This window comes from Pipistrellus hanaki (genome assembly GCF_964339955.1).
Source record: "Pipistrellus hanaki genome assembly, chromosome: 2".
NCBI classification, from domain to species: domain Eukaryota; kingdom Metazoa; phylum Chordata; class Mammalia; order Chiroptera; family Vespertilionidae; genus Pipistrellus; species Pipistrellus hanaki.
Genome location: NC_140504.1, coordinates 139,999,376 through 140,025,526, shown reverse-complemented (window position 1 = coordinate 140,025,526; position 26,151 = coordinate 139,999,376). Strand labels below are relative to the sequence as shown.

The 26,151-nt window shown below is 34.4% G+C and overlaps 1 protein-coding gene across 6 annotated transcripts in view; it reads right to left on the bottom strand.

The window, feature by feature from the left end:
• COL24A1 (collagen type XXIV alpha 1 chain) overlaps positions 1-26,151 on the bottom strand; it is a 294,053-nt gene that overhangs the window by 243,286 nt on the left and 24,616 nt on the right. For all 6 annotated transcript variants that reach the window (XM_084874405.1, XM_084874404.1, XM_084874403.1 and 3 more), the window contains exons 4-7: positions 19,576-20,918; positions 11,531-11,584; positions 8,876-8,929; positions 2,393-2,446 (exon numbers count right to left, since the gene is read on the bottom strand). In XM_084874405.1, coding sequence (XP_084730531.1) covers positions 2,393-2,446; positions 8,876-8,929; positions 11,531-11,584; positions 19,576-20,918 — 1,505 coding nt within the window. The remainder of the gene's footprint in view (positions 1-2,392; positions 2,447-8,875; positions 8,930-11,530; positions 11,585-19,575; positions 20,919-26,151) is intronic.

The following is a 26,151-nucleotide window of genomic DNA, read 5'->3' as shown; positions in this document are numbered from 1 at the left end:
CCACAGTATATTTTGTACAGAGAAGCCACCTAAATGCTTACTTTGAGGACTTTATTTAATGCAGTGACCAAAACAGAGTGGAACTCTTCATTTCTGAAATTTCAGTAAGAAATTAAATGTAGATATTTTAAAAGATAGCATTTTTGTTTCTTGGACTGCATATTTTTTCCTTGTAATAATTAAGGGATCAATTAAATTCCCACTCCCTTTCTAAAGTATTTAGATTCAGTGAACTCAGTTCCATTACAGCAATAAAGTCCTTAAGATTTTTTTTTTCACTTTGAAATGTTTTATTGTTTTAACAATTTGGCCCAGATATCCTAAGCAGCAGTCAGCTCAACTGTCATTAAAATCTTCTCCAAACTTTACACATCATCATATTTGATAGCATTGTTTATACATAGAAAGAAAAGATAGGAGGTTAAGCTATTCTATCTATTTCTCTGCAATTTGTCATCTTAAAGTACATATCACTGGTACCTGTCATATCAATAGTTGTGGCTTTACTCATATCTTACTCATAATATTTCATAAGGAGGGACTCTTTGCCATAAAGAAGCACCCTTCCATTACTATTGGCCCTTGATGTAATTTAATTCAGGTGCCACTTCAGCCACCAGGGGCACCTAAGTTTGCCCTAAGGCACTGTATCCATTCATTTGGGCTGATGTAACATATCACTCTGGGGGTGTTGTAAGCAGTAGTTTTTCATTTTCTCAAAACACCAGAAGTGAAACGTCTGAGATAAGAAAGTCCTTAAGATTTTAAATTATCGTTTTTTCTTTTACTTGTTAGTACTAGTATATCTGTAAAGTCCATTAATATGATGTGATATTTTTTAAGTTTAAAAGATTTTGTAAGCCATGTAAAAGATCAGCTTTCAACCAGGAACCACCAAAAGTATTCAGGGATTTAAAAGTTTGTGAATATATACCACATAAACATCAACATCCTTTAATTGTATCACATTCATCAAGTGCTTGTCTAAATAAAGCTTCCAGATGTATTCCTTAAGACTCATTGTGTATTTATCTGCATTTGAAAGCAGTAAGCTCCTCCTAATAAAAATGTATTGCTATCTTTACTTTAAAACATTAGTTTCTTTTTACCTAAACTTGTGTGTGTGTGTATGTGTGTGTGTTCGAGAGCATTGTGATAAAATAAAAAGCATATTAGACTAAAAGTCAAATAACTCAGACATATCATTAACTCTGCATTTATTATCCATGAGATTAATTGCATAAATTCTCTGAATTCAACTGGAAACAAGATAATTATGATTACTGCACAATTTCTGTGAGATTTAAAATAAAAGTATATAGAACTATCCTACAAAAAGTTGTGAAATGGCACTGGAATTTATGTATTAGTAAGTACATGCATATAAACAGTAAAATTTTTGAGGTTAGGATCATAACTGGTTCTAATTTTTTGCCCCACTCATCCCTAATTTAGCTGGTAGTGCAATGGCAGTTCACTGTAGATACTAAAAAAAATGTAATGGTAAGATTGAGGTTAATGATAATATTTACTTAATTCATCAAATATTTTTCCTTTATTATAATGCATCTAGAGGCCCGGTGCATGAAATTCATGCATAGGGAGGGGGGTTCCTTCAGCCTGGCCTACTAACCCGGCAGTCAGACATCCCTCTCGCAATCTGGGAGGCTGTATGCACCAGTGACCATACTTTTCATACAGGTGAAAGGCATCTTGCTGTTGTATGGGCAGCTACATCTTTTTGCCCTGATTTTAAAAAGTAGCACATAACATGGTCCTTCTGAGGCAGTAGTGCCATTTCCCCCATCTTCTGGGTGGAAAAACTGAAGCAGAGAGAAGTTAAGTAATTGGCTTTGTTAGTGTCAGAATCAGGGCTGATCACAAAATGTGCAAGCCAGAGTCCATGCATTTCATCGCTGCATCATCCTGTTTTTTCAGTGTTAGAGTAGTATTGCCAGGCTTTAATTTTTAAATCTAAGAGACTGTTCTCAATATGTAGGACAGGGTCCCTAGGCCTGGCTGACGATCAGGGCCATCTTCGGGGTGACCAGCAGGCGGGACAATTGGGGGTGGTGGTCCCTGCTGGCACCCGTCTTGGCTGGCAGCCTGGTGCCACCTTCGGGGCAGCTCCACTCCCCCAATCGCCACTGCCCATTGCCTCCCTCTCGTGGGCAAATGCTCAATGCAGGAGCTGCTCCTGACTGGTCAGTGCACATCATAGCAACCCATCATTCCAAAGGTCATTCTGCTGTCCAGTTGATTTGCATATTAGGGTTTTAGTACATAGAATATCTTCCCTGTCTGATAACAAGTAAAGTCTCAAAAAAGATGAGATAATTTTTAAATGCTTGACATATATTACCATGATTTTATTTCAGGAATAAATAATTACCTTTTGTCCAGAGGTAGCCTGACCTGGGGAAAATCCTGGATCTCCTTTGGGGCCCTAGATAAAACAGTTATGAAACACTTGGTGAAGTATAGATTACATATATTACATGTCTTCATTTGTAGCAGAAGTTATACACATTACATGGTATTAAATTATTTTAAAGGGAGATGGGCATGAATTATATATTTTTAATGTATATTTTTCTTAGCTTTATGCTTAAATGTTGAAAAAGATTCCTCAAAATTTCCCAGACATAGCTGATTTATTTACTAAAGTTATGCTAATATTGAATCATCTTTCTTCAAAGGACCTATGTAAAGGTTCTATTAAATTTTCCATTTTTGTGACATATTGCGCTTAGTTTCTATTTAAGCATTGATACACTAGTTACTTTCAGTAAAAAAAAAAAAACCTGCTTATATAATTCATAAAATTTTTAGCTATCATTTCAAGTTTAAATATTTTCTAAAATCTTGCAATATACATATATTACTTTTAGAATAAAAAATAAACCAAAAATACCTCTAATTGCCAAAATCGTTTTTATTCTGCTATAAAAATAGGTACTTTTTATACTCCAGTAATCTTTATCTTTTATGTTTTAAGAAAACTATGACATTACGTTTCAACCCAAGTTCTTGGTACAATGTTAATCTTTCTTATGATTACTTACCAAAGTACCTCATTTTCTAACTATTAAACACCTCATAAAATAAGAGGCCACAATTGAGAGATTCTTTCTAATTCAAATTCTGATTTTATTACCATTCTCAACTAATCATGCTTTTCCATTCCTAGAGAGTTCTAAATGCTACTTTAACTCTACGGAAAATAGGAAAATAGACGTGTCTTCTTTCACGGGGGTGCTTTCCAATAGAACTAGAACTGACTGATGAAAGAAGGACAACCAAAAGAAAAGTCATTCACATTCAACAGTAAGTGTTTTTCACTTTACAAATGAGAAATGAGTCTTCACTGGCAAAGAGGCCTATATTCTAGAGTTGAAGAATATTTTTAAAGAAAAGGTTATTTTCCAGGCTGACCTCTTCCCTTTCATCGCCATCACCACTTCCCCTCTAAGGCTATAATTTCAGATGACTGGTTACAAGATTATGGAAGATGAGAAATGGCTTTAGTGATATCTCAGAATTTAAAAACTCAGCTCTTCATAAGAGAAAAAAGATAATATACTTAGAATGTGTTAGAGATATTAAGAGCTTATCTAATGAATCAAATTTTATAGATAAAGAAGCAATGAAATCCAGAAAGATTAATTGAATTGGTTAAGATTGCTCGGAAAATTATTGGCAAACCAGATCACTTTTCTTTCTCATTATCACAATGTCTAGTAAATAAAAATATTACTTATTGATTTTAACATAGTTTAAGCTTCTATTATAACACCTAACCAACTGATTTGAGGTAAGAACTTAAGAAATAATAGCCCTTGAGAAATCTGAATATAATAAAATCCTTCGTAGCTGATGTTTTTACTTATACCAGTAAAACTCATGTTAAACATTCTTATTTTTAGGTCCTATCTGAATTTTCTATCATGTATCAACTTTCTTAATATCATTTTCATTTAGATTTCTTATATCTTTCACTAATTTGACATTTCATCCTCCATTTTAAAAATTTAAAAAGTGGGAAAGCCCTGACCCGTGTAGTTCAATGGTTAGAGCATCAGTCTGGGTTCATTTCCCAGTCAGGGGCTCATACTTGGGTTTCAGGCAAGTGTAGGAGGCAACCAACTGATGTGTTTTTCACACATCGATTTTTTTTTTTCCTGCCTCTCCCTCCCAACCCCCAACCCCCATCCTTTTCACTCTCTAAAACTAATGGGAGAAAATATTCTTGGATGAAGATTAACAAACAACAACAAAAGAGTAGGAAAAGTAATTAAGCAATCAAAATTAGATTTAAAGGGAGAACTGTCTCTTATTCATAAGCTTTGTAGACTGGGCAACATATTTAGAGAGCTACATGTCAAATCTCTTTTATTACCAAGCAAATAAGCTTGCGTATTTAATTAACTCGTGTTCTAGCACCAGAACTGCAAGTCAGCATGAAGTCAGCTTTGAACCTGGCCGGTTGTGGGTTAATCCTGGTATAAAATGCATGCAGCAAAGATTATGGAACATGCCAACTTTACCTAAAATGTCAAAGAAGTAGGGCATATTCTCTGCATTGAAGGAGAATGCTCCAAAATCACTTACTTACATAGTCCCTCATTTTCTATTAATTCTATAACTCCAGACACACTTTAAGTCACATTTGATTGGCTTTCAAGACCTCCTTGGAATTAAATATAATGCTTATAAATTAATTAATCATAACTGACTTTGACCTACAGTACTGACTTCTCCTTACTACCACATGACTTTTGCTATAAAAGCTATATATCCTTTTGAGTGTGAATAAAAGAAAGTTGTCTGCACATTTTATAACTCAGAGGATCCCAAAGTCCCACATATCCCACCGAGCTGCTATAGAGTCTAAAATCCTCATTATCAGAGTAACTCCTTGGGTTGTTATTGGCTCTCCAGAGGTCCCTCTGTCTAGGTAGGGAACCTCCCTAAGGTATTAGACTCACTAGCATGTTAGGACAGATTTATCAGATTATATGATGAAAAGAGCAGTGGGATTTGGAGTGAAAAGACTGGAAAGGTCATTTAATCTTTCTGAAATTGGATTAATCCCCTGTAAAAATAGTAGTAGTAGTAATATCTAGTAGTAGTAGTAGTAGTAGTAGTAGTAGTAGTACATACTAAATTAGCTGGCAACATTTAGGATCAAATTCTCTATAGATTATAAAATATTAATGTTAAAAATAAAACTAAAGACAATCATTAAAATAAATTTTATTTCCATCTTGAAAAACAGGCAACACAACTCTTGAATGAATTTCTGATAAAGCTGCAAAGTTTCAGTGAAAAGAATTTCAAACTAAAAATTTCAGAGTATGGATGAGCTAAATTGTGAGAGTACCATAAAGGAAACACTAAGTAGCATGATCTTGAGGTAGCATCACCTGAATATTCTAAACTTCAACATTACTGATAATCACACAAGCTCCATAAGTATACTCTCTAACCAACACTTCCTATCTTTTTTTAGCTCACAGAGTGGCTAGAATTCAAGCAGAAAACCAAAGATCTTTTGGCTATTGGTGTCAGAGGACAGAGTATGGGACTCCCAGAATGACCATAAATTGAAGGAGAAAATTCGAAGGAAGGAATGAGGGAGGGAAGAGAGGAAGGAAGGCACAGAAAGAGGAAGAGAGGGAGGGCAGTTTCCCCCCAAACCTGGATATAAACTCTCTTCAGTTCTTGGCTGATCCTGACATGTGATAGATTCCAAAGAGCTCAGCAGAAAGCAAAAACCAGAAGGCTGAAAGAATTGAACATAAATTTCAGCAGCTGGCCACATTAGGGAAATAGTTTGGGGTTTGAGCCATATTACTTTAGTGGGACATGATAAATACCTTATAATCTTTAAAATAGCTTAATCAATACAGCATATTTCTATATTATCTTAATGTATTTTCATTCATAAGAGCCACAAGAGTTATTTAACAAGTAGTAAATGTGGTATTTTCAGTAAAAGTTGCATATCTTTTGGCCTAGCCCTTTAATAAGTAGCTCCTCCAAGAAAAGAGAATTATTTTCTTAAGTATATGCACAAGCATTCTACCAAGTATTTTATGTGCTTCATATTATTTAACTGATGAGGTACCTTTTGATTCTAACAATTTTAATAAAACACATTAATTCTAATATGTTTGTGAAAAGGTTCCATAATGTGTCACATTTCCCCTTTCAGTTAAACCTTTTCAGATTTGCAATTGCCTTAATTTGCTCTTTCTACAGATTCAGGTAACCTCCTTTGGAAATGGACAGATGATTCCTTGTGTGAGTGGCAAGATGACTTTTTATACAATTTTCTTAAAGGTCAATAATCCTACCTATGTTATTCTTGCTAAACAATAACCGAGAAAAGAAAAATAACTGGAATTGTCTATATATTCTAAATTCTCCTATTTTTAAAAGGAACCTTTATTCCCTGAAGGAAAATCAAATCCTGTGACTATATGTCAAAATTTCTTGTCAAGAGCATGTAATCTGCTTTTCTTTCCTTGCCTTGTATAAACATTCTAAGAGGATTATAAAGTATAAAGCTTGACTGTTGCAATAATTCTGATTAGTGTAAAATGAAAGTTAAATATCTAGGAAAATTGGTTTTATAAAACTACACACTGCAAGCTTTATCTGATGCCTTTAAAACAGAGTGGTAATTTTTAACACCTGTCACAAATCTAATGTTCAGTTATGTATAGTTAAAACAAATCATGGGCTGTTTGGACTATTCTGGACATAATTATCATGTTTTAAAATTATTATATATGAATTTATTTTTAATATTTTAATATTCAGATTTATAAGATTAAGTCTCCAAGAGGTCTAAGTAGTTGCTTTAAAATCAAAAGTAGATTTTTAAAAATTCCTCATATATGATTCATAAAAATATTTTATTAGTGAATAACTATAGTCAAAATCATATCCACACTACTACTAGATAGAATATTGGAGAGAAAAATCCTGATATTCAAATTTTCATCTTATGAGATCATTTAACCAAAAACACATATTCATACTGATCAATACTAAAAAATACACCATTTTTAACCTTGGGACAATCAAAATTTTTATTTAATACAAAGTTCTTTATCTTTTCAAATACTATCTCCTAAACATGTATTCACATTGTAAGAAGTCAATTAAATCAAAAACTCTCCACTATATTTTCATCCCTCCTTACCCTATTCTCCATATTTATTATTTGTTTTGAATAACTAATTATACAATCCATGTGGAAATTGCCCTGGCCCACTTCTGCCTTCCTTCCTGTAGGCTGTTGGCAGGACTGTAAGTCCCGGGCACTTCAGACCTGTGGAGAAGCATGTGCTGGGCTTTTATAGCTACTTTAACTAAATATCTTTCAGTTCCTCACAAGAAGCTTGAAGGACGCAGGAATCGCACATTACAAAGCAAACTTAGGGATTCTTTAGGTCATCTGTCTTTCCTCCCGCTGCTACATCTTCAGCTTGAGTTAAAAGAGTCTTTTCCTCTTTGAGGCATTTTTATTGAACTAAAGAAAGTATTAGCAATGATGAGAAGCTTTAGAAAATATGAATTTCAATTATCCTAGCTGTATGCTATTTTATTACTTATTAATAATAATCATTATACTCATGGCATGAAAATGTCATGGTAAGTGCTTTACTCACATTAATTTAATTTGCCTTCACTTCCATCCTATGAGGGTGTACTATGATTTCCCCATTTTTATTTACTTATTCTTAATATTTTTACTTATTTTTTAGAAAGAGAAAGTTGAGAGGAAGAGAAAAACATTGATGTAACAGCAAAACATTGATCTGCTGCCTCCTGCATGCTCCCGCCCCCCAACCCCCCTTACAAAGAATAGATTGAGCCCACAATCCGGGCATGTGCCTGACTGGGAATTGAACCAGCAACATTTCAGTGCATGGACACTCCCAACTAAATGACCCTCACTGGCCAAGGCTTTCCAATATATAGAAGAGGAAAGTGAAGCTTTAAAAAGGCAAGCAAGTGATTTGCTTCTATTATTCAAACCAAGAAGGCTATAACTTGAACCCAGATTTCTTGGACTCCAAAATCTATGTTCTTAACCTCTATTCTTTATGGTTGCATGTACATTTCAGAGTGTGATCATTATTAAGCAGAGGAATTATTAATGGCCTTAAAAAGAAATTTATTAAGTTACTGGCAACCAAGACTCTAATGTTTACATAATCCCATATGTTTTATGGGATTTATTTTATATACATATACATTTTACATATATAACATATAGTTAGATCTCTATCCCCATACTTCCTCTCAGGGTAACAGCCTGAAATATTCCCTTTTTTCTATGCTCCTACTACTATCCTGATAGTAGTCTGATAGATAACAGTGTGATAGATAGGCTTTCAGGTTAGTTGTTTTCATAAAAATTCAATCACCTATCAAAGTATCCTCACAGATCTTTTTTCAAGTGAAAATATTAGGGAAGTAAGGAACAGGGACATGAATAATATTTTATTTCCTCAGTATTTATTACCACATTAAAATGGCCTTGATTTAAGGTAAATCACTCAACTCCAAATCTGTATATTTCAAAGGTTTCAACATATTGCCATCATATTTTGACAATAAAGACTTCGTAATGTCAAAGCAGGTCCACTCCTGACTTTATCACTAACCAGGTGAGTTCAAGTGCAGTGGGCCTTTGGAGGAATCTAGCTGTCTGCTAAACTAAGATAATCCTGTTAAAGAACCAAATATCATGCTCTGGACATAACAGAGATCCTCATTGTCCCAAGATTGTCTTTGAAAGTTAAGGACTATCTGAAATGTCAAGAAAATCATGTAATACTCACTAGTAATCACTCACCTTTGGACCTGGTAATCCAGGCAACCCAGGATTCCCATGTGGTCCTGGTATGCCCTGAAAATAGTAAGAGAGTCAGATTATGCTTAGGATAAATCCAGATATAAACCAGATATAAATAACAGGCAGTGTTTATTCTAACATTCAAATAATATTCCAAACTATAATTTCATTAAAATGAATATTTCATTTTTTTTTACAAAGTCTGTTATATTTTCTGAGAACTTGAATATTTTTGTCTGAGCTACACTAATTACAGAAGTGTCCTTTCTATCTTTTGCTTCAGAACATTGCCTTGAGGTGTTTATCTCCCTCAGGTACCTACCCTATCTACAGCCATATTGCTTAGAGCTATTTCTAAAAGCCCTGCAGAGTAAGAAGCCTAAAAATAACAAAGTTCAATTGTTTTATTACTTTCCTCTCAACACATGTTAACTCTTTGTGCACCTAGGTTTTTGCTTGTGCTATTACATATGCCTTATATGCCTTAAAGAGTTACTTCATTTAATCTTTCCCCCTACACCTACCTACCCAAATCCTTTTGAGCTCCCACCTCACTTTTAAATCCTGGCTACACCAGCAGGAAGTGATTCTCTCTCCAACTAACTTCCATAGAAACCGCTGTATGTAAAATTCATTTTCAATTAATTATATGTTGCTTTGAAACATTTCTTATACTGTACCAATCTGTTACTTAAATATTTTATTCCCATTTTAACTACCTTATGAAGCGTGCTGATTAGTTCTAGGATTGTGAATTATTTGAAAAGAGACTGTTCTATCAATAAATATTATCAATGTAGTACTTAGCACATATTAGCCTTCCAATAGATGTTTGCTAGTCTGAATTTAATAATTACTTCTATTTACTGAGTACGTACTATGTACAAGTAATTGTATTAACACTTTATATTTCTTATTTCTAATTCTTACAACAACCCCACAAGGAGGTTATTTTTACTCGCCCTTAGAAATGAGAAAACTTAACCAATAAGATGATCTACGATTCGCTCCACAAAGGCTTCCAGATCTCTAGGCCTCCCATATTCATTTGGGTTTGCTATCCACCTGTGCTCTTCAGCCATATCTCTACTTAGCACATAATATATAGTTAATAAATATTTATTTATCTGTCTTTCCAATTCTGAATTAAAAAGAGCATTAAAGAATTTCTGTCAGCAATGCAAATATTGAAGTCATATGTATAAGACTGACATTAAAAGAAAAAAAAGATTAGATTTCATGACACATGCCATTTATAACCTGCAAAAAAATAAATTTTGATAAAGTAGGTAGAAAAATTTGTGGGGAGTAACAAATGAGTTGTTGTAGACATAAAAGCAATGGATATGAACTATTATTTCACAAAGCTTAGTAGCACAAAAGGGAGCCAGGACAATAACTTTAGAAAAAATGAATATCAGTGAAAGTTTGGCATTTTTAAAAACTAGGAGAATTTGTTGGCCATTGTCAAATGAAATAAAACCTATGGAGAGAAGAAATGTACAGTCACAAGTTTTAAGTTAAATAACTGAGTGGAGACAAAATTAGGAACACAAATGTAATTGTTAGCCTTGAGAAGAGAAATACTGTTCCCTCCTTAAAGGAAGAGGGTTGGACAAATAAATGGGGGGGAAAGATGGAAATTAGGGAAGGAAAGTGCTGTAACATAAGGAAGATGGGAATTCAGAAACTGAAGGTCATGGTGTGGGGGAACAGTCTTCGTAGTGGAGAGAGGATACAATTCTGGGTCCCTCACAGAAGCGAATCCAGCTTCTCCTGACAGAAAACGAGGAAGGCGGAATGGTTTCCAGGCAGGAGACAGTAAGCAGGTTTTAGAAGTCATTCTGGGAGGAGTGAGATAGGTCATCGAGGGCAGAGAAACAGTAAGTAACCGCTGGAGCCCAGTGAGCCTTCATCTCCCCTCATACGGACAAGAGTTTGATGTGAATGTGGGTAACTTAATGTAATATTTAGGGTGATTTTTCTTAACATTGTGTTTAGGATAAAAATCAGGCTAGAAAGAAAGTGAATTCTATACGGCCATTTGCATTTGTCTTTGTAACACAGACATGCTTCTTTTTCTGCTCTTTGAAGAATTTCCGTCAGTAAAAGCCCACATTTGTTTTTCAGTTTGAAAGAAACTAATTCTAACAGAGCAATGCATCTTTGGTTGGACCTGTGTAATGTCAGAAACCACCGCTGATCCTTAAGGCCGCATTTTTCCTCAGGACAGCGATTTTTCTAGTCAATAGCTCCAGTATTTTCCACTATGTAATCCAGGAATGCACTATTTTAAGGCAGCCCACTCCTCTTCATTTCTCAAAGTAAGGGAGCTCCATCTTGGACTGTCAACTACAGGTGAGATTGCTTTATAATTGAGAGTAACTTTGCAAGTAGCACCCGAACAGCCACTAATCTACGAATGTGACCACCTTTCTTGGGCACGTGCGCAGAAAGTGCTTTGGCTGGGCGTTTATACTCAGATAAACAAGCCACACGTGTTCCTAAGCATCTCTCCAGTTGGCAAAGGTACGGCTAAGTTTGAAGACCCAGGCAGGTTTCCAAGGGAAGTACATACTGTACAATACTAGGAAAAAACGTACTGGAAAGTTATTAATTCCAACAGCATGTGGGGACTGGAAGCCATCTACTCACCCGCGGGCCTCTCTTTCCTGAGGGGCCTGGGATGCCTGCTGGACCAGGTGGACCCTGGGAACACAAAGGCCAAGACATTAGGCATAATAGATACGTCTTTTCTCACACGTTCCATTAACAATCTCAACTTAGGGCTCTTTTTCAGTCCCCAGTTACGAGCTGATGATGATTTCAAAGTAACATGAATCCCCCTCAACCCTACTCAGCAGGGCTGAGAGTTGAAACTCAAGTGTCCCCTTTAATCTGGCCAGAAATGGCATCAGGAAGTCTACGACTTATGGTTACAGGCGCTGTATTTGTTTTTTTTACAGGGACCATAACTAGTAGTTTTGTGGGTGAGTTTTTTACCTAAATTTACTTTTACTACTGAAAGAGGAATTCAATCTGGGGTTTGGAGACCAACAATGACAGGTTTTTCCAAACACGTTTCAAAAGAAGCTTGCCATGAGAAATTAAAGCACTGACCATTTTACGTTCCTTTAAAAGACTTACACTAAGGACATGTGTAATGTGTTAAATTGTTATAATGAGATACTTCTAGGATTATTCGGCAATAAATCTGCCTTACACAAAGCACAGCATACCAGGAGGTCACTGATAGAGTTAAATGGTTTGTGAAACAAAGTATGGAAGCAAAAACTGATAGAATTTTTAAGTGCTCTGGATTCTTTAAATGTGATTAAATGTATAAAATGGGAAATTACTTCTTTGTTTTCTCATATAATGCCTTAGGTCAGTGGCCGGCAAACTGCGGCTCACAAGCCACATGTGGCTCTTTGGCCTCTTGAGTTTTTAGCAAAGGCCAATTTAGGAGTATCCTAATTAAGTTAATAACAATGTATCTACCTATATAGTTTAAGTTAAAAAAATTTGGCTCTCAAAAGAAATTTCAATCATTGTACTATTGATATTTGGCTCTGTTGACTAATGAGTTTGCCGACCACTGCCTTAAGTCATCTTTTTTACTTACTTTAATAATCAATTTTGGAAGAATAAATGTTAATTGGATGTGGTTAGTACATATTCATCTGTTCATTCATTTCATTGTTACTGAGCACTCTGCTGAAATGGCATTATTCTTGGTGTCTATGGACCATACACATTTTTTGTTTTATAACCATTCATTATTGCAATAAAAATAGTATGAGCTTTAAAATTAGACATATCAATGCTAAAATACTAGCTTTACCTTTAACATTAGCAAGTAGCATGACCTAATGTTCCTCTTTTTATGTAGATTTTTCTCTTTGAAACTTGCTTCTTTATTGATATTACAGTCACTTTTCAGTTTTCTAATGCTCTTTATATATGTTAAACTGTCTGTTTTCCTTTAATTTAATTTTTTTTCTTTTCGTACACCCTAACTTGAAAAAAAGTCTCTCATGCAATTCATAATGTAGAGGTAGAAGTATTATTTATAGTCAATTCCAAACTGAGGAAATTCTCCTTCCTGAGCCATTCAAATGTCTTAAGAGCTATTATTAGATGACTAGCTCCCACCAAAAAAATTCATTTTTTAAAAATTAAAATTCTTTTCAAATTAATTCTGGTTCTACTATTATAATCAGAAGTTAAAAGCTGTTGATTTGAATTGGTATCCCCCAAAATAAGAATTAAGAAATGAAAAATGAAGTGGAAAATAAAACAAATATCTTACTGTACTTTGGTTTATTGCCTTATCACACTACTTTGTGACAAAAGTAAATGCAATTCATTCATATTGTAAAGGCAGTTGACATAGAATTTAATAATAGATATTGGAGAGTAAAAGTACATTTTATATTGTGATTAAAATACTTGAGTTGTTTAATAAGCACTAGATAAAATAGATTTTAACTTATCTTCACAATTTTCACTTCCAAATCTTTGAGACCTAGTTATAAATGGGCACTTTCTAGAGGCCATAGAAGCAAAGTAATTTTATATGGCATGACTTTTTGGAGGAGAATAAATTATTTTCTATAAATAAAGTTACATATTAGAAAAAGCACTTTATATTTCAGATTACTGATTATTAAGAGAAAGTATAATTCAATTAAAAGAGCAATGGTTTTGCAATCATTCAACCTAGATTCAAATTATGCCTCAATTATTTATTAGCTAAATGGCCTTGGACACGTCCATTGCACTTTCTTAACCTTAGTTTCCTCATCTTTAAAATATTGATAATAAAAACTACATATCAGGGTTATTGTGAGCATTAAATATTTTTATATAAAATACCAGTGACTATGTTTGATATATAGTAGTTAACCAGTAAACTATAGAGTATGTATGAGGCATAGCAAGCACTTAGTATACTTATAATATTATTATTATTACTAGGGTAATATTACAGTAAGGCAATTTATTCACTACACCAATACTTCCAAGAGATAGCAATGCCTGGTCAATTAATCTTAGAAGTTCTGCATCTAAAATTTCTTGTTCTGCATCTCAAATTCCTTTTTAAATTCATTTATTCACTCAATAAACATTAGTAAGCATCAAGTGCTCCTGAGCTGACAGTCTAGATAAAAAGTCATATTAACAGATAAACACATAATTATACAGTTTACATAGCTATGAAGAAGGGGGAAAAAAAAGCAACCAAGTGAGAGATTGACATAATGCATCTAATTTATATTGTGGTACCAGAGAAAGTTTCTCTGAGGAAGTATTAAGTTAGACCTAAAAGATGAATAGGATAAAATAATATTCTACAATATAGAGATAAAATGAATAAAGATATAATTAAAGCAAAACAAAACAACAACAACAACAAAAATAGCCTTATTAAAAAACTGAAAGAAAGCTATAGTGAAAGTAAGAAAAAATGGAACAAAGATGAGGTTGCTTAGGTAAGCAGGGGCCAGATCACATCAATGTGAATGAAACATTGATCAGCTGCCTCCTGCACACCCTGACCAGAGCTGCTGCCTGAAACCCAGGCATGTGACCTGACCGCGAATCACACCTTCCACCTTTCAGTGCATAGGACAATGCCCAACCAACTGGAGCCACACTAGCCAGGATATGAAAAAGAGTCTTTGATTTATTCTAAGTACTTCATTTTTTAGCCACTGAAGAGATAAGGCAGATAAATGACATGATCTGGTTTATGTTTTAAAAAATCACTAGAGAATTTACATTAAAGATGTAAAGAAAGAAGATTTTTAAACTACCCTTCCTCCCTCCCTCAAAACCCACTGAAAACAACAAAAAAAATATCAAAAGATGAAAACATCATCTCCAATAAAATGAGAAAGGAACCACAACCACAAACCACAAAATATGAAGATTATCTTCCAAATACTGAGAAACATTGGTGTAAGAAAAGATGTTGAGAGATGACCAAAAACATAAAACAAGCAGAAAACCTTCTTAGACCTCAAATCTTGGGCAGGCTACAGATGTCTAAAAGTATATCAGTCCTAAAAGTTCATTCCAACAATCCTTTGACTACAATGATGAGTTTTAAAGGAATGGGAAACCCACAGGAGATATATAATTCATAACTCAGTAAAGACCCAGTTCCAAACAGCCAAAAGTAAAGAAGGTACAAATTAACTGGAAGAACATGTCATGTTTATGATTTACAACCAAATCTCCTAACCTCAGGAGGTTTCTAGGAGCTAAAAGACAAGAGCAGAAATCATCACATTTCTCCCCAGAGAGCCTGTGATACAAAGAGATTCACAACAAATTGCACATGAAATGAGGGAGGATGTGTTTCTGGTAGAGGACAAACTAAATATAAGATGGCATTTAAATTTGAATTTGTGCACCATTCCACATTACTTCCTTTCACATGTACCTATACTATTCTAAAACAAATAGCAGCTCAGATACAGTAATCTTCATTTTTAAAATGACTAATAACTAGGAAGAACCCAGAACAAGCCTTATGCATAGATATCAAGGTGAGGGGAAGTGTGAGGACAGAAACATAAATTAAAAGTGGAGGAAAAACATTCATGGGAGGAATTGCTCTATGCAATAGAGAAAGGGTTCAGGCATATAGTTCACTAGAGATTCAAAGAATTTAGAAATGTCAATTTTCTCTAAAAGAAGAGCTTAAAGGAAAGTTACAAGAGATAAAAGTAAAACCACGGTAATGAAATGTGAACCAGAAGAGCTTAAGAAAGAATAAAAAGAGACCATCCTATATAATAAAAGGCTAATATGCAAATTGTCCCCTCAACCAGGAGTTTGACCAGGGGGGCAGGGCTGGCCAGCCAACCTCTGGCTTCCCCTCCCCCTGGCCAGTCCGATTGGCCTCAAACATGGGGGGCTGGCTGGACTCCACCCATGCACAAATTCGTGCACCGGGCCTCTAGTTACAGATGAAAGCCATGTCAGAGGCAATAAAAACTGATGAAAAAGAACTGGAAAAAAAAAAAAAAAAGAATAAAGAAATATGGATGCAGGATAACTGAATCCACACAGAATGAAATAAGAAAGCAACAGATAAACATGATTATAGAGAAGATAAATACTTCCATTACAAAGGACACTCAACATATGCATAGTGGTTTTACTGTAGAACAGTGTTTCCCAAAGTGTGGAATGCATACCCCCAGGGGTATGGGAAGAGTTTGGTGGGGGTACGTATTGCACCGGAGTTTGGTGGGGATATGCACTGCACCGTGCTTAGCTGCGCCTAATTCTACATTCTCATGAGTACGAGGGGTACTCAGCATTACAAAAATTATAGAAGGGGTACACATATGTCAAAACTTTGGGAAACACTGCTGTAGAAGAACATAGAAAAATGCAAAAGGAAAATGCTTGAAAACATAAGGGGAGACTTTTCTACTATAAAGAAAAATAATCTTCACATCAAAGTGTACCAGAAAAAACTGACACAGGACCTAATAGGCTTATTGAACTTCAAAGAAAAGTAAATAACTACATGGGGATACAGAGGAAGAAATGGTCACCTCTGAGTAGGAAATCAGGCTGCCCTCAGACTTCACAGTAACATCCACGTGGAGAAACAGTAGAACAGTCCTACAAAGTTCATCATTTTACCACCATTCAATCTATCCTTTGCTTTCTAAAATCTGCCTTTAGTCTTCTACACTATGCTGGAATAGGATACTCAAAGTTGAACTTTCCTTTAAAATATCACTTAAATCCTACCTTTCTTTTGCATTTTCACTGCTATCACCCTAATGTTCTAGTCTTGTAACATCAAGATAACAGAAATTTTCTGTCTAAACACTGCTATCAGACTGAATTCCTAGTAATGTCTACTTAGAAGCCTACAAAATTCACTATTGAGAAGAGGAAGTTAGAATTATCAGTTTGACAATGAAAACTCTCCACAACCTGAAATATAGGTTGGGCCTTGTATTTGTCTAACATTATTCAGCCTAGCATTATAAAAGGGTTTGAGGCAGAAAACCTGGCTCTATCAATCTATACTAATTATAACCTAGTGGTGTCACACGCTCACATCGTCACAAGATAGCCATCATAAGATGGCCATGCACACAGTAGAGGCAGGGCCTGGTGGCCACTCTGTGTGGTGAGGCCTGGGGGTCCCACAGCATGGAGGAGGCCGGTCCAGGTGTCTCTGTCACCTCACGCAGAGAGGGTGGGTCCTGGCAGAGGAGGCGGGTCATGGCAGGGGAGGGCAGTTGGGGGTGATTATATCAGCAGGGGAACAGTTAGGCATCAATCAGGCTGGGAGGGGAGCAGTTAGGGGGAGATCAGGCAGGTAGGCAGGTGAACAGTTAGAAGCCAATAGTCCCGGATTGTGAGAGGGATGTCCAACTGCCAATTTAGGCCCAATCCCTGCGAGATTGGGTTAAACCGGCAGTCAGACATCCCCCAAGGGGTCCCAGATTGAAGAGGGTACAGGCCGGGCTAAGGGACACACCCCCTTCTACAGATTTTGTGCACCAGGCATCTAGTTATTAATAATGTGGGATGGGCAAGTATATTAACTGCTTGGTACTTTAGTTTATTCACCTAAAAAAATGAGAATACCAACTTTACAAAGTTATTTTAATATAAGATAATGAATGGAAAGGGTATGCAAAGTGTCAGCCACAAGATAAAAACTCAATAAATGATAGCTCTTTTTTTCCTATATAAAAATATACTAGTCCCTTTCACTTACCAAAGTCTATCTATTCTTCGAAGCCTAGTTTATAACTAAGTTTGTCCACAAGAACTTATCCTGAATAGCTCAGCCTTAAGTGAACTTTCATAGAGATACTCTCAAAAATATTTTCCTTATCTTTGACTGTATGTATCCCATACATTTAGTTTGTATCTCTCAGTGGCATTTATCTTACTTTACTATGAGATGTAGTTATGAATGTACTTCTTATAGACCCATTATTAAAATCTAAGTCCCTTTTGAGCAGTGACTATGTTATGCATACTCTCTGTTCCTGCTTTGCCCATAGTGGAGACTACATATCTGTTGAGTATTATTGTTTCAATTACCAATGTTGAAATGACTTATTTTGGGTTTTATAGAAAAGATTAATGTTCATCTCATCATACTGACTTTTTCTGAAGAATTGTTTCCATAACCATTTGCTTAACATGAACTTCCCATTATGTTGGTAATTGTCATAGCTCAGAAGAGTTTATTTCTCTATAATAATATACTATTTCAATTTTATTTTAAAACCTTTAAATATTCATTATAATAGGGGTTGCTCAATACCTAACAAATCACTTCAAGTAATAACCACAGAGGAAAAATAAGCTAAGCAATTGGCATCATCCTCTCCCATTCTACATTCTGTGGTTTCTGGAACTAAACCAAATACATAAACTTTATTCTCATCAAATAAATACTTTGAGGTCTTCTTACAATTAAAAAATTAATTTCTTAAGACATATAGGTTGATTATTTAAGGTACAAATATGAAAAGCAAAAACAATGTTTCTAATGTTATTATAAATAGCTTTAAATAAGTTTCAAATTATTTAAATTTTTTTTCAAATGTACATCTGTAATTGTACCTACACAACAAAAGAATTTCAGAGCTCAAAAAATCAGTCTATTATCTTATAGTTTTGTTTATACATTATGAAGTGACTTGGCTGGATTTTCCATTGAATGGATTGATGGGCTGACAAATTGTTTTTTGTCGTAAGTAGATGGAGCTTTTATTAATCCACTAGAGGCCCGCTGCATGACCTCCATGCACTGGAGGTAAGGGTGGAGGTCCCTTAGCCTGGTCTGTGCCCTCTCACAGTCAAGGACCCCTCACGGGGATGTCCAACTGCTGATTTAGGCCAGTTCCCCCCAGACATATCCCTGAAGGGTTCTTTGTGCTGCAGAGGAGGCAGGAGAGGCTCCTGCCACCTCCGCTGCACTTGCCAGCCATGAGCCTGGCATCTGCTCCCTGGTGGTCAGTGCATGTCACAGTGACTGGTCATTCTGCGTTTGGTCAATTTGCATATTAGCCTTTTATTATATAGGAGAAATAGAAAATGACTATATCATTAAAAATTAAATGAAATGTGTTACTCTTCATGGCAATTAAAATATTACATTTAGAATGATAAGGGTTTTCTTTTTCCCAGTCAATGTTTCACTACAAATTTATCTATTTAAAACAAATTTTGCACTTTGTTTTAATTCATTTGGCACTGTTGTGCTATTATAAAAGGTTTTTAAATTGATATATTTTTCTTTGGTCAACTATAACTTTTATATCCTTCTCCTAACATGACTATGCATTAAGCGTATGGTTTGGTTTTGTTTTTAAATAAAGGTTGCTGGTCTATATTTAGCAGTTGAATTCCTGGTTGAATTTCAACTGAACAAGAAAAACATATAGCTTACACCACTTTACCAGAATTAAGTAACCTTTTCAGCCTGCCAATAAAAACCACACACAAAAAAGTGCAATATTTGAGCCAGGGTTGTATTCTGGTTGGATATATTATAGCAACCAAAAACCCAATCACCATAGCCAAGTTACATTTGGAGACATTTCTGATCTGTTATATATTGTTCAATCTAGAGAACTCTTTTTGAAACATATGGTAAGTTAGTACATTAAGACATTTAAAAAAAAACAAAAACTTACGGGAGGTCCAGTGTCCCCTTTGGGCCCTCTCAGACTCTCCATTTTGAACATTGTATTAAGATCCTCATCATAGTAATAGTAGTCATAAAGCTCAGTTCCATAGCTATTTTCAATGGGATAAGTAGCATCAGGATCGACTTCACTTTCCTTCCTTAGATCAAGGTGATTATCCACAGATGGCTCATCTGTCACGCTATACAAGGTTGTATTTAAAATCTGTTGCAGTTCCATGAGTTCATTAGTTTGTAGATCTGTTGTGATAGCCTTCTTGCCATTAATAACTGCATCTTGTTTTTTATGTGGAAGAATAGATGACATCTTCTTAAACAGAATCAGCCCAGTGACTCTATCATTATGTTGTGTTAAATTGCTGGACACATTTGAGAGAGAACTAAATTTCTCCTGGGTATCTGTTCTTGCCTCCCTGAGGAGATAATGGGTCATTGATGGGCTTAGATTTGTCTGAGGATGTTCCTCTGTGATTATTTCTTTGTCCTGAATCCCCTGGCTCTCAAGATCCACATCAGAGACATTCCCTGGGTGAAGAGAAGTTGATGTCTGGTGTTCTTGTTGTTTATATGCTATTGCAGATTCATTGCTGATAATATTTGGAGTCTTTCTGCCTTTGGTAAGTGTCTCTCCTGACAGTATATGTTCACCAAATGGTTTAGGCAAGGGAGCATTTTCTGGTATCTTAGCAGGTACAATAGTTGTAGGAAGAAGGCTTGTCCCAGAACGGCACTGCTGTTTCATATATCTGCAATAGTTAGCAGATGCTTCTGCAGTAGGAATAATATCCAACTGACATACTATTCCTTCAAAATGGACAGAATCATTGTTCATACTTCCTAAGGTGAACACACTCTTAGAATCAAATGTTTGGAGTTCCAAAAGAGTCTCTCTGCTAAAAGATTTCTTTCCACACTCCACGAACATTGAGACCAGTTGGTTTCTAATAGTGATGGCAAATGAGTGCCATCTCTCATCATGAACACTATAGTTGAAAAATATAGACTGCTTTCCTCCAAGGTGTACCACTATTTTCTTAGGTAATAACTGAACTCCTAATTGCAGTCTATTTTTACTTCTAATGCTGAAGAGAAATGCATTGTTTACTTTATGTGACTGTAGCCCAATTAATATTGTAAGTGGCTGTTCTAAGTGAACTGGTAAAATTTTCCTGAGTGGTGACTCAATGTAAGCATCATTTGTTAAAATGACACCTGATTCTGTTAAATGGACCCCCTGAGGTAGCGGTGTAGATGATGATGGTGCAGCAGTCACTGATGATGAGTGTCTTACATCTTTGCCTCCGAGGCCTAGTTGATGAAGAATATCTATGCCTGGAAATTAAAGACAGAAAAAGAGAAAGAATCTTACTCTTACGCATTTATGTGTTCATATAAATGTTTGAGTATGAGAAAATCTTCCTTGTCTATATCAATAGTAATCCCTAAAATAAGCATTCTCTATCCATAACTAATTTCCCAGTAACGAAGGATACAAGAGGGTGAGTGAAACATTATATTTTACTAGAGGCCCGGAACATAAAATTCATGCATGGGTAGGGTCCCTAGGCTTGGTCGGCAATCAGGTCCAATTGGGGCCTTCTGGCTGCCAACCGGGGCCTTCCTTTGTTCTATGCTGCCACCTGGTGTTCAGCATATGTCATAGCGAGTGATTGAATTCCTGGTCGAACTCCTGATAGGACACTTTGCATATTAGCCTTTTATTTGCATATTAGCCTTTAATCTATATAATTTGAAAAATACATGCATGCACACACACAAACACATATCTCAATATCCCTAAACCTGAAATTTAATTAATACAATACATAAGTGTTCTCTCATTTTTCCAATCAATTAGGAATCTTATTTGTTACACCAATGAATATACATGCTCAAATATTTCCAGATATCATTTATTTCTTTAATTTAGAACTTAGAGAATTTGATGACTTTCATATTAAAGAGAAATGGGAATATACAAAAAGAAATTTGTAATTTGAAAATCAGTTAATAAATTAAATTCACAAAGTCCTTTGAACTATAATTTTTCAAGCCATTTCCCCTTCTAACCACCTGAGAATTTACAAGTCACATAACAGTTCTCCCTAAGTGCATGTTACACATAAAGTATTCAGTCACCTTGATATCTCCTAGAACTTAAAGTTCACTTTAAGTCCAAGTGAACTTAAATTTCTACTGCTTGTGATTGCCATACTTTCTTTTCCCCTCCAGGTTTCTCTCCCACTTTTTCCTCAGTCCTCCATAGTAATTTTCATACAATCCGTAGACCCTTTTTCAATATTTATTATATATATATATTTTTTATAATATGGATTTTATGTGATTAGGGATTTTTCATGATTTATCTTTTATATAATATTACTAATTGTATATTGCTTACCTTTCATGATTTATCTTTTATATAATATTACTAATTGTATATTGCTTACCTTTCCTTATTTATTACAAACTCTGGTAAGACAGATTATGTCTGATTCATTATTGGAGATCTACTATACCTGCCTTGCAAACAGTTCTATAATTTCTGAATGAATGAATTTTCCCCACCAGAAATCTAATTACATGTAATATTTATATCTAGAGTCCTAAAAAATTAAATACCATTTGTAAAGCATAATTAGTCCTTTTTTAAATATATAGAACAGCTTTGTCAGCCATATGATCTTTATTATTTTTTGGGCAATAAATCTGCCATCTGTATCTTTGTACATATATAATCATCTCCAAGAAATGTAAAATAATTATAATTCATAACTATGTTAAGTAAGGAAAAAGAAAAGCCTTTAAAGATTATCCAGGAACTTTGTGCATCATCTTAGTTTTTCTTTTACAGGAAATTGGGAGCTATTTGATAATTTATGATTATTACAAACAGCAAACATAATGGCAAATGTCACAGCCAAGCCAAGCCCAACTATCTACAACAATTAAATAATTACTGAATATCCCTCTTGCATAATCTAGCAATACAATTAAAGTGTTTTTCTCATTAGAGTGCTTTACAAAACACACAAGTGTTTTAAATTAAAACTTATTTATAAAATAGTTGTAATCTAATAATAGTTTTAAAAGTTATAAATGTTTGTATTTAAAATACAAAAATCAATACCTAAGATACTGAATGAGAGTGTTTCTCAAACTTATCCACCAAAATATTCCTAACAGCAGTTTAAAATTATATGCTTCTCCTGGGATTTGGGACAATATTGTAAAGAGGCCCCATAATACACACACACACACACACACACAACTTTGACTTCTCATGTTTTTATAATTATATTTATGAAAAACTTTAATTTTACTCCATAATATGGCTATGCTTATTTTAGCATAAAGCATAAATTATCAGAGTCAACTAGTCCCATCCCCAACCTTCAAGAAAAATGTATTCTCCTGAAACATATGCCATACTTAGTCTGTGATTTTGGGTACTCTTGCCCAATGCGACCTGCCTCAAAGGGTATGTGTATCTCAATGTGAGAAGTAAACTTTGGAGGAAACACTGCTACTGTAAAAATAATAGTGCTTAAAGTATATATAATCAGACAGTATGTGAATGATGCCAGATAGGCTATTGTTACACAAAGGAGGAGTCATACTTATGTGGTATGATATCAAGGGTTGCTCCTTACTCAAAGAAAACCTCTCCTTGCATTTAACAAAATCTCTGCTACCTATTACCTCAAATTTCTGATTCTATTAAAAGAAAATATTTCTGGAAAGAGTATAATTTTAAAACTTTACATATTTTTTAATATTGCTAAATATTTTGTTGAGCAACTTGAGTATTTTTGTAATAGAGATATGCTTTTTTAAATAAATTGGGAAATATTTCAAACATTCAAAAATATTTATATACTAGAGGCCAAAATTCGTGCACTTGGGGAGGGGAGGGTCACTCAGCCTGACCTGCATCCTCTTGCAGTCCAGGAGCCCTGTGATAAATCGTCCCCACAGAGGTAGGCCCCGCCCACAAGCCGCAGTGGCACTGCCAGGTAGCCTGGGCCTCCCTCTTTGGGGCATCGCGGAGCTTCTCCCAATCGATTGCCCTGCTGGCCAGTCGCCCGGGCCTCCCTCTGTGGAGCGATGGTGGGGCCCCCTGACCAATTGCATCGCACCCATCTTGACTGGCCTGACACCAGTGGGTGTCATAGCATAGTAGTCCAGAAGGTCGCTCCACTGCTTGGCCATTTGGTAGATTTGCATATTACACTTTTATCATTATAGATAATCTCTATATGTAGCACCTAGAGTAAATGTTAATATGTTGTTATATTTGCTACCATTCTCTTTCTTCTTTATATTTATTTATTTATTTACTTATTTTTAATTACATTTATTGGGATAACATTGGCTAATGAGATTCATAGCTTTCATGTGTACATTTCTATGATTCTTGAAGAAAAACTTAAGTAGAATCATTGTATCAATATTTATGAGCTATGACTGACTGGTCTGTGGTTTTACTCTTATTATATTATCTTTATCAAACTACAACATTAAAGTTTAATTGTTTTCTGTGACATAGAAGTTTAAATATCTTTACAATTATCTTTTTTTTCCCCTCAAAAGTTAGATAAAACCAAACTTAAGTTGGCATTTTCATTGATAGCTCCTCACTTTCCCAATTTAATGTTAATGGATTTATTCTAATTTTCAACTGCACCTTAAATTAATTTTAGAAATTTATATTTTTCTATGAAGTAATCACTTTCTTCTAGGCTTTCAAATATATTACCCAGATTTTCTTCATGTAATATTCCCTAATAATTCCTTTAGTTTTCCTATTTCTATGGTCCCTATATAATTTTCCAGCATTAGATATTTTGCTATCTTTGTTCTTAAGCCAGTATAATTATATCTATATTTTTTCTATACATCAATTAATGTATGAATTTATATTCATTAATTAGCCTATTTTCTTTGGGTTTATTTTATCCTTTTTCTAATTTCTGAAGATGAGTACTTAATTCTTTATTTATGGCATTGAAACTACAAATTTTCTGAGTATTGCTTTAGGTGTATCCTAAAGATTTTGATATATAGTATTTTCATTTCAGTTTTTTTTCTAGACACTATATAACTTTTAGGTGCATTTTCCCATTGGCCCAAATGATTTAATTAAAAATAAAAACTTCCAGTTAGAAGGGTTTTTTTTGTTTGTTTTCTAACTTAATAGCATTGTGATAATAGTAACTAATCTGCACTTTCTATTTTTGAAACAGCATAATAAATGGTGTTTGAAAAGCACTTACAAAGGTATTTCAGGGTATAGAATTTAATATCAGTTAGGTGGACATTCCTGTTTATTATTTATATCCTGTATATCCTTATTTATTTTTATACAATTAAAATCTGTCATGTACTAAGAGGTAAAGATAGTGCCTTACCACTTATCTCACCTTTTATTTTATGTGGTCATAGCTTTATGAATATTGATGAATATAGAATCTTAATGCATTTATTAATATTATGAAAATATAACCATTTATTCATTGGGTATTGCACCTTTTAGAATTATAAAATAACTTTGATGTGTGGTTTACAATATTTTTAGTATAATTTCTTATCTGGTAGTAAGACAAAGCCCCTTTTCTCAACTTTCTTTTTGTTTGCATTTGTCTGGTATATCTTTGTCCATATTTTTATTTTCACCTACTTTGAAACACTATGCTTTAGGTAAAGAGTAAAGAGTTTGATTTATTCTGTGATCCAATCTAAAATTCTTAATTTGAATGTCAAAGTTAAGTCTATTTACATTTATTGATGTGATGATTTATTTAATGTCATATTACTTTGTTTTCTCATTTTAATTTTTTAAGTCTTTTACTGTGTGCTTGTTTCTTTTGCTTTGTTATTGTAGGTAGTTCTTTTGAGATTTAGAAAGTTTTGTATTTTTATTATAAGGGTTAACTTTAAAATAACAAATTTACAATGCCACTAACCCTCTCTTTTTGTACGTATCTCTTCTTTCCTATAAACAATGTTTCCTTTTCTTCCCTTTCCCTCACCATCTACTATTAGTCAATAGAATTACATTTTTTAGCATTTACCTTTTTACTATTAAATATTCTTATAGTATTTTTGTTGGATTTGTAATTTTTGGATAGTATTATTTAACTCCCAGCTATTACATCTGAGCTAATCAGCAAACACAGTCTCCTTCCTTTTTTCCCTCTTCTCCTATTTTTTGGTAGTTGTACCATTCCTACACTGAGTCCACCTGGCATTTATATTCTGTTCTGTTCCCACGTTGCCTTCTAATAAATAGAGGCAGTCTTGGGAGTCCTTTTCTTAGTCATTTCTTCGTTGCTGAAGTTTATCCTCTATTAGTTTCTTCAAGAAGAGCTTATGGGAATATTTCCTGAATATTTGACTTTTTAGAATTGTTTGTTGGCAACTTTATACCTTAAGTTTCATTAGATAAAAATTCTTTACTGGTATGCTATTTCGCTATTTCCCTGACTATCTTGTGGATATGATACTACATCCTCAGGTGTCGAATGTTAGAATAAAAAAGTTGGAAGTCAACTTTTTTTTTTTC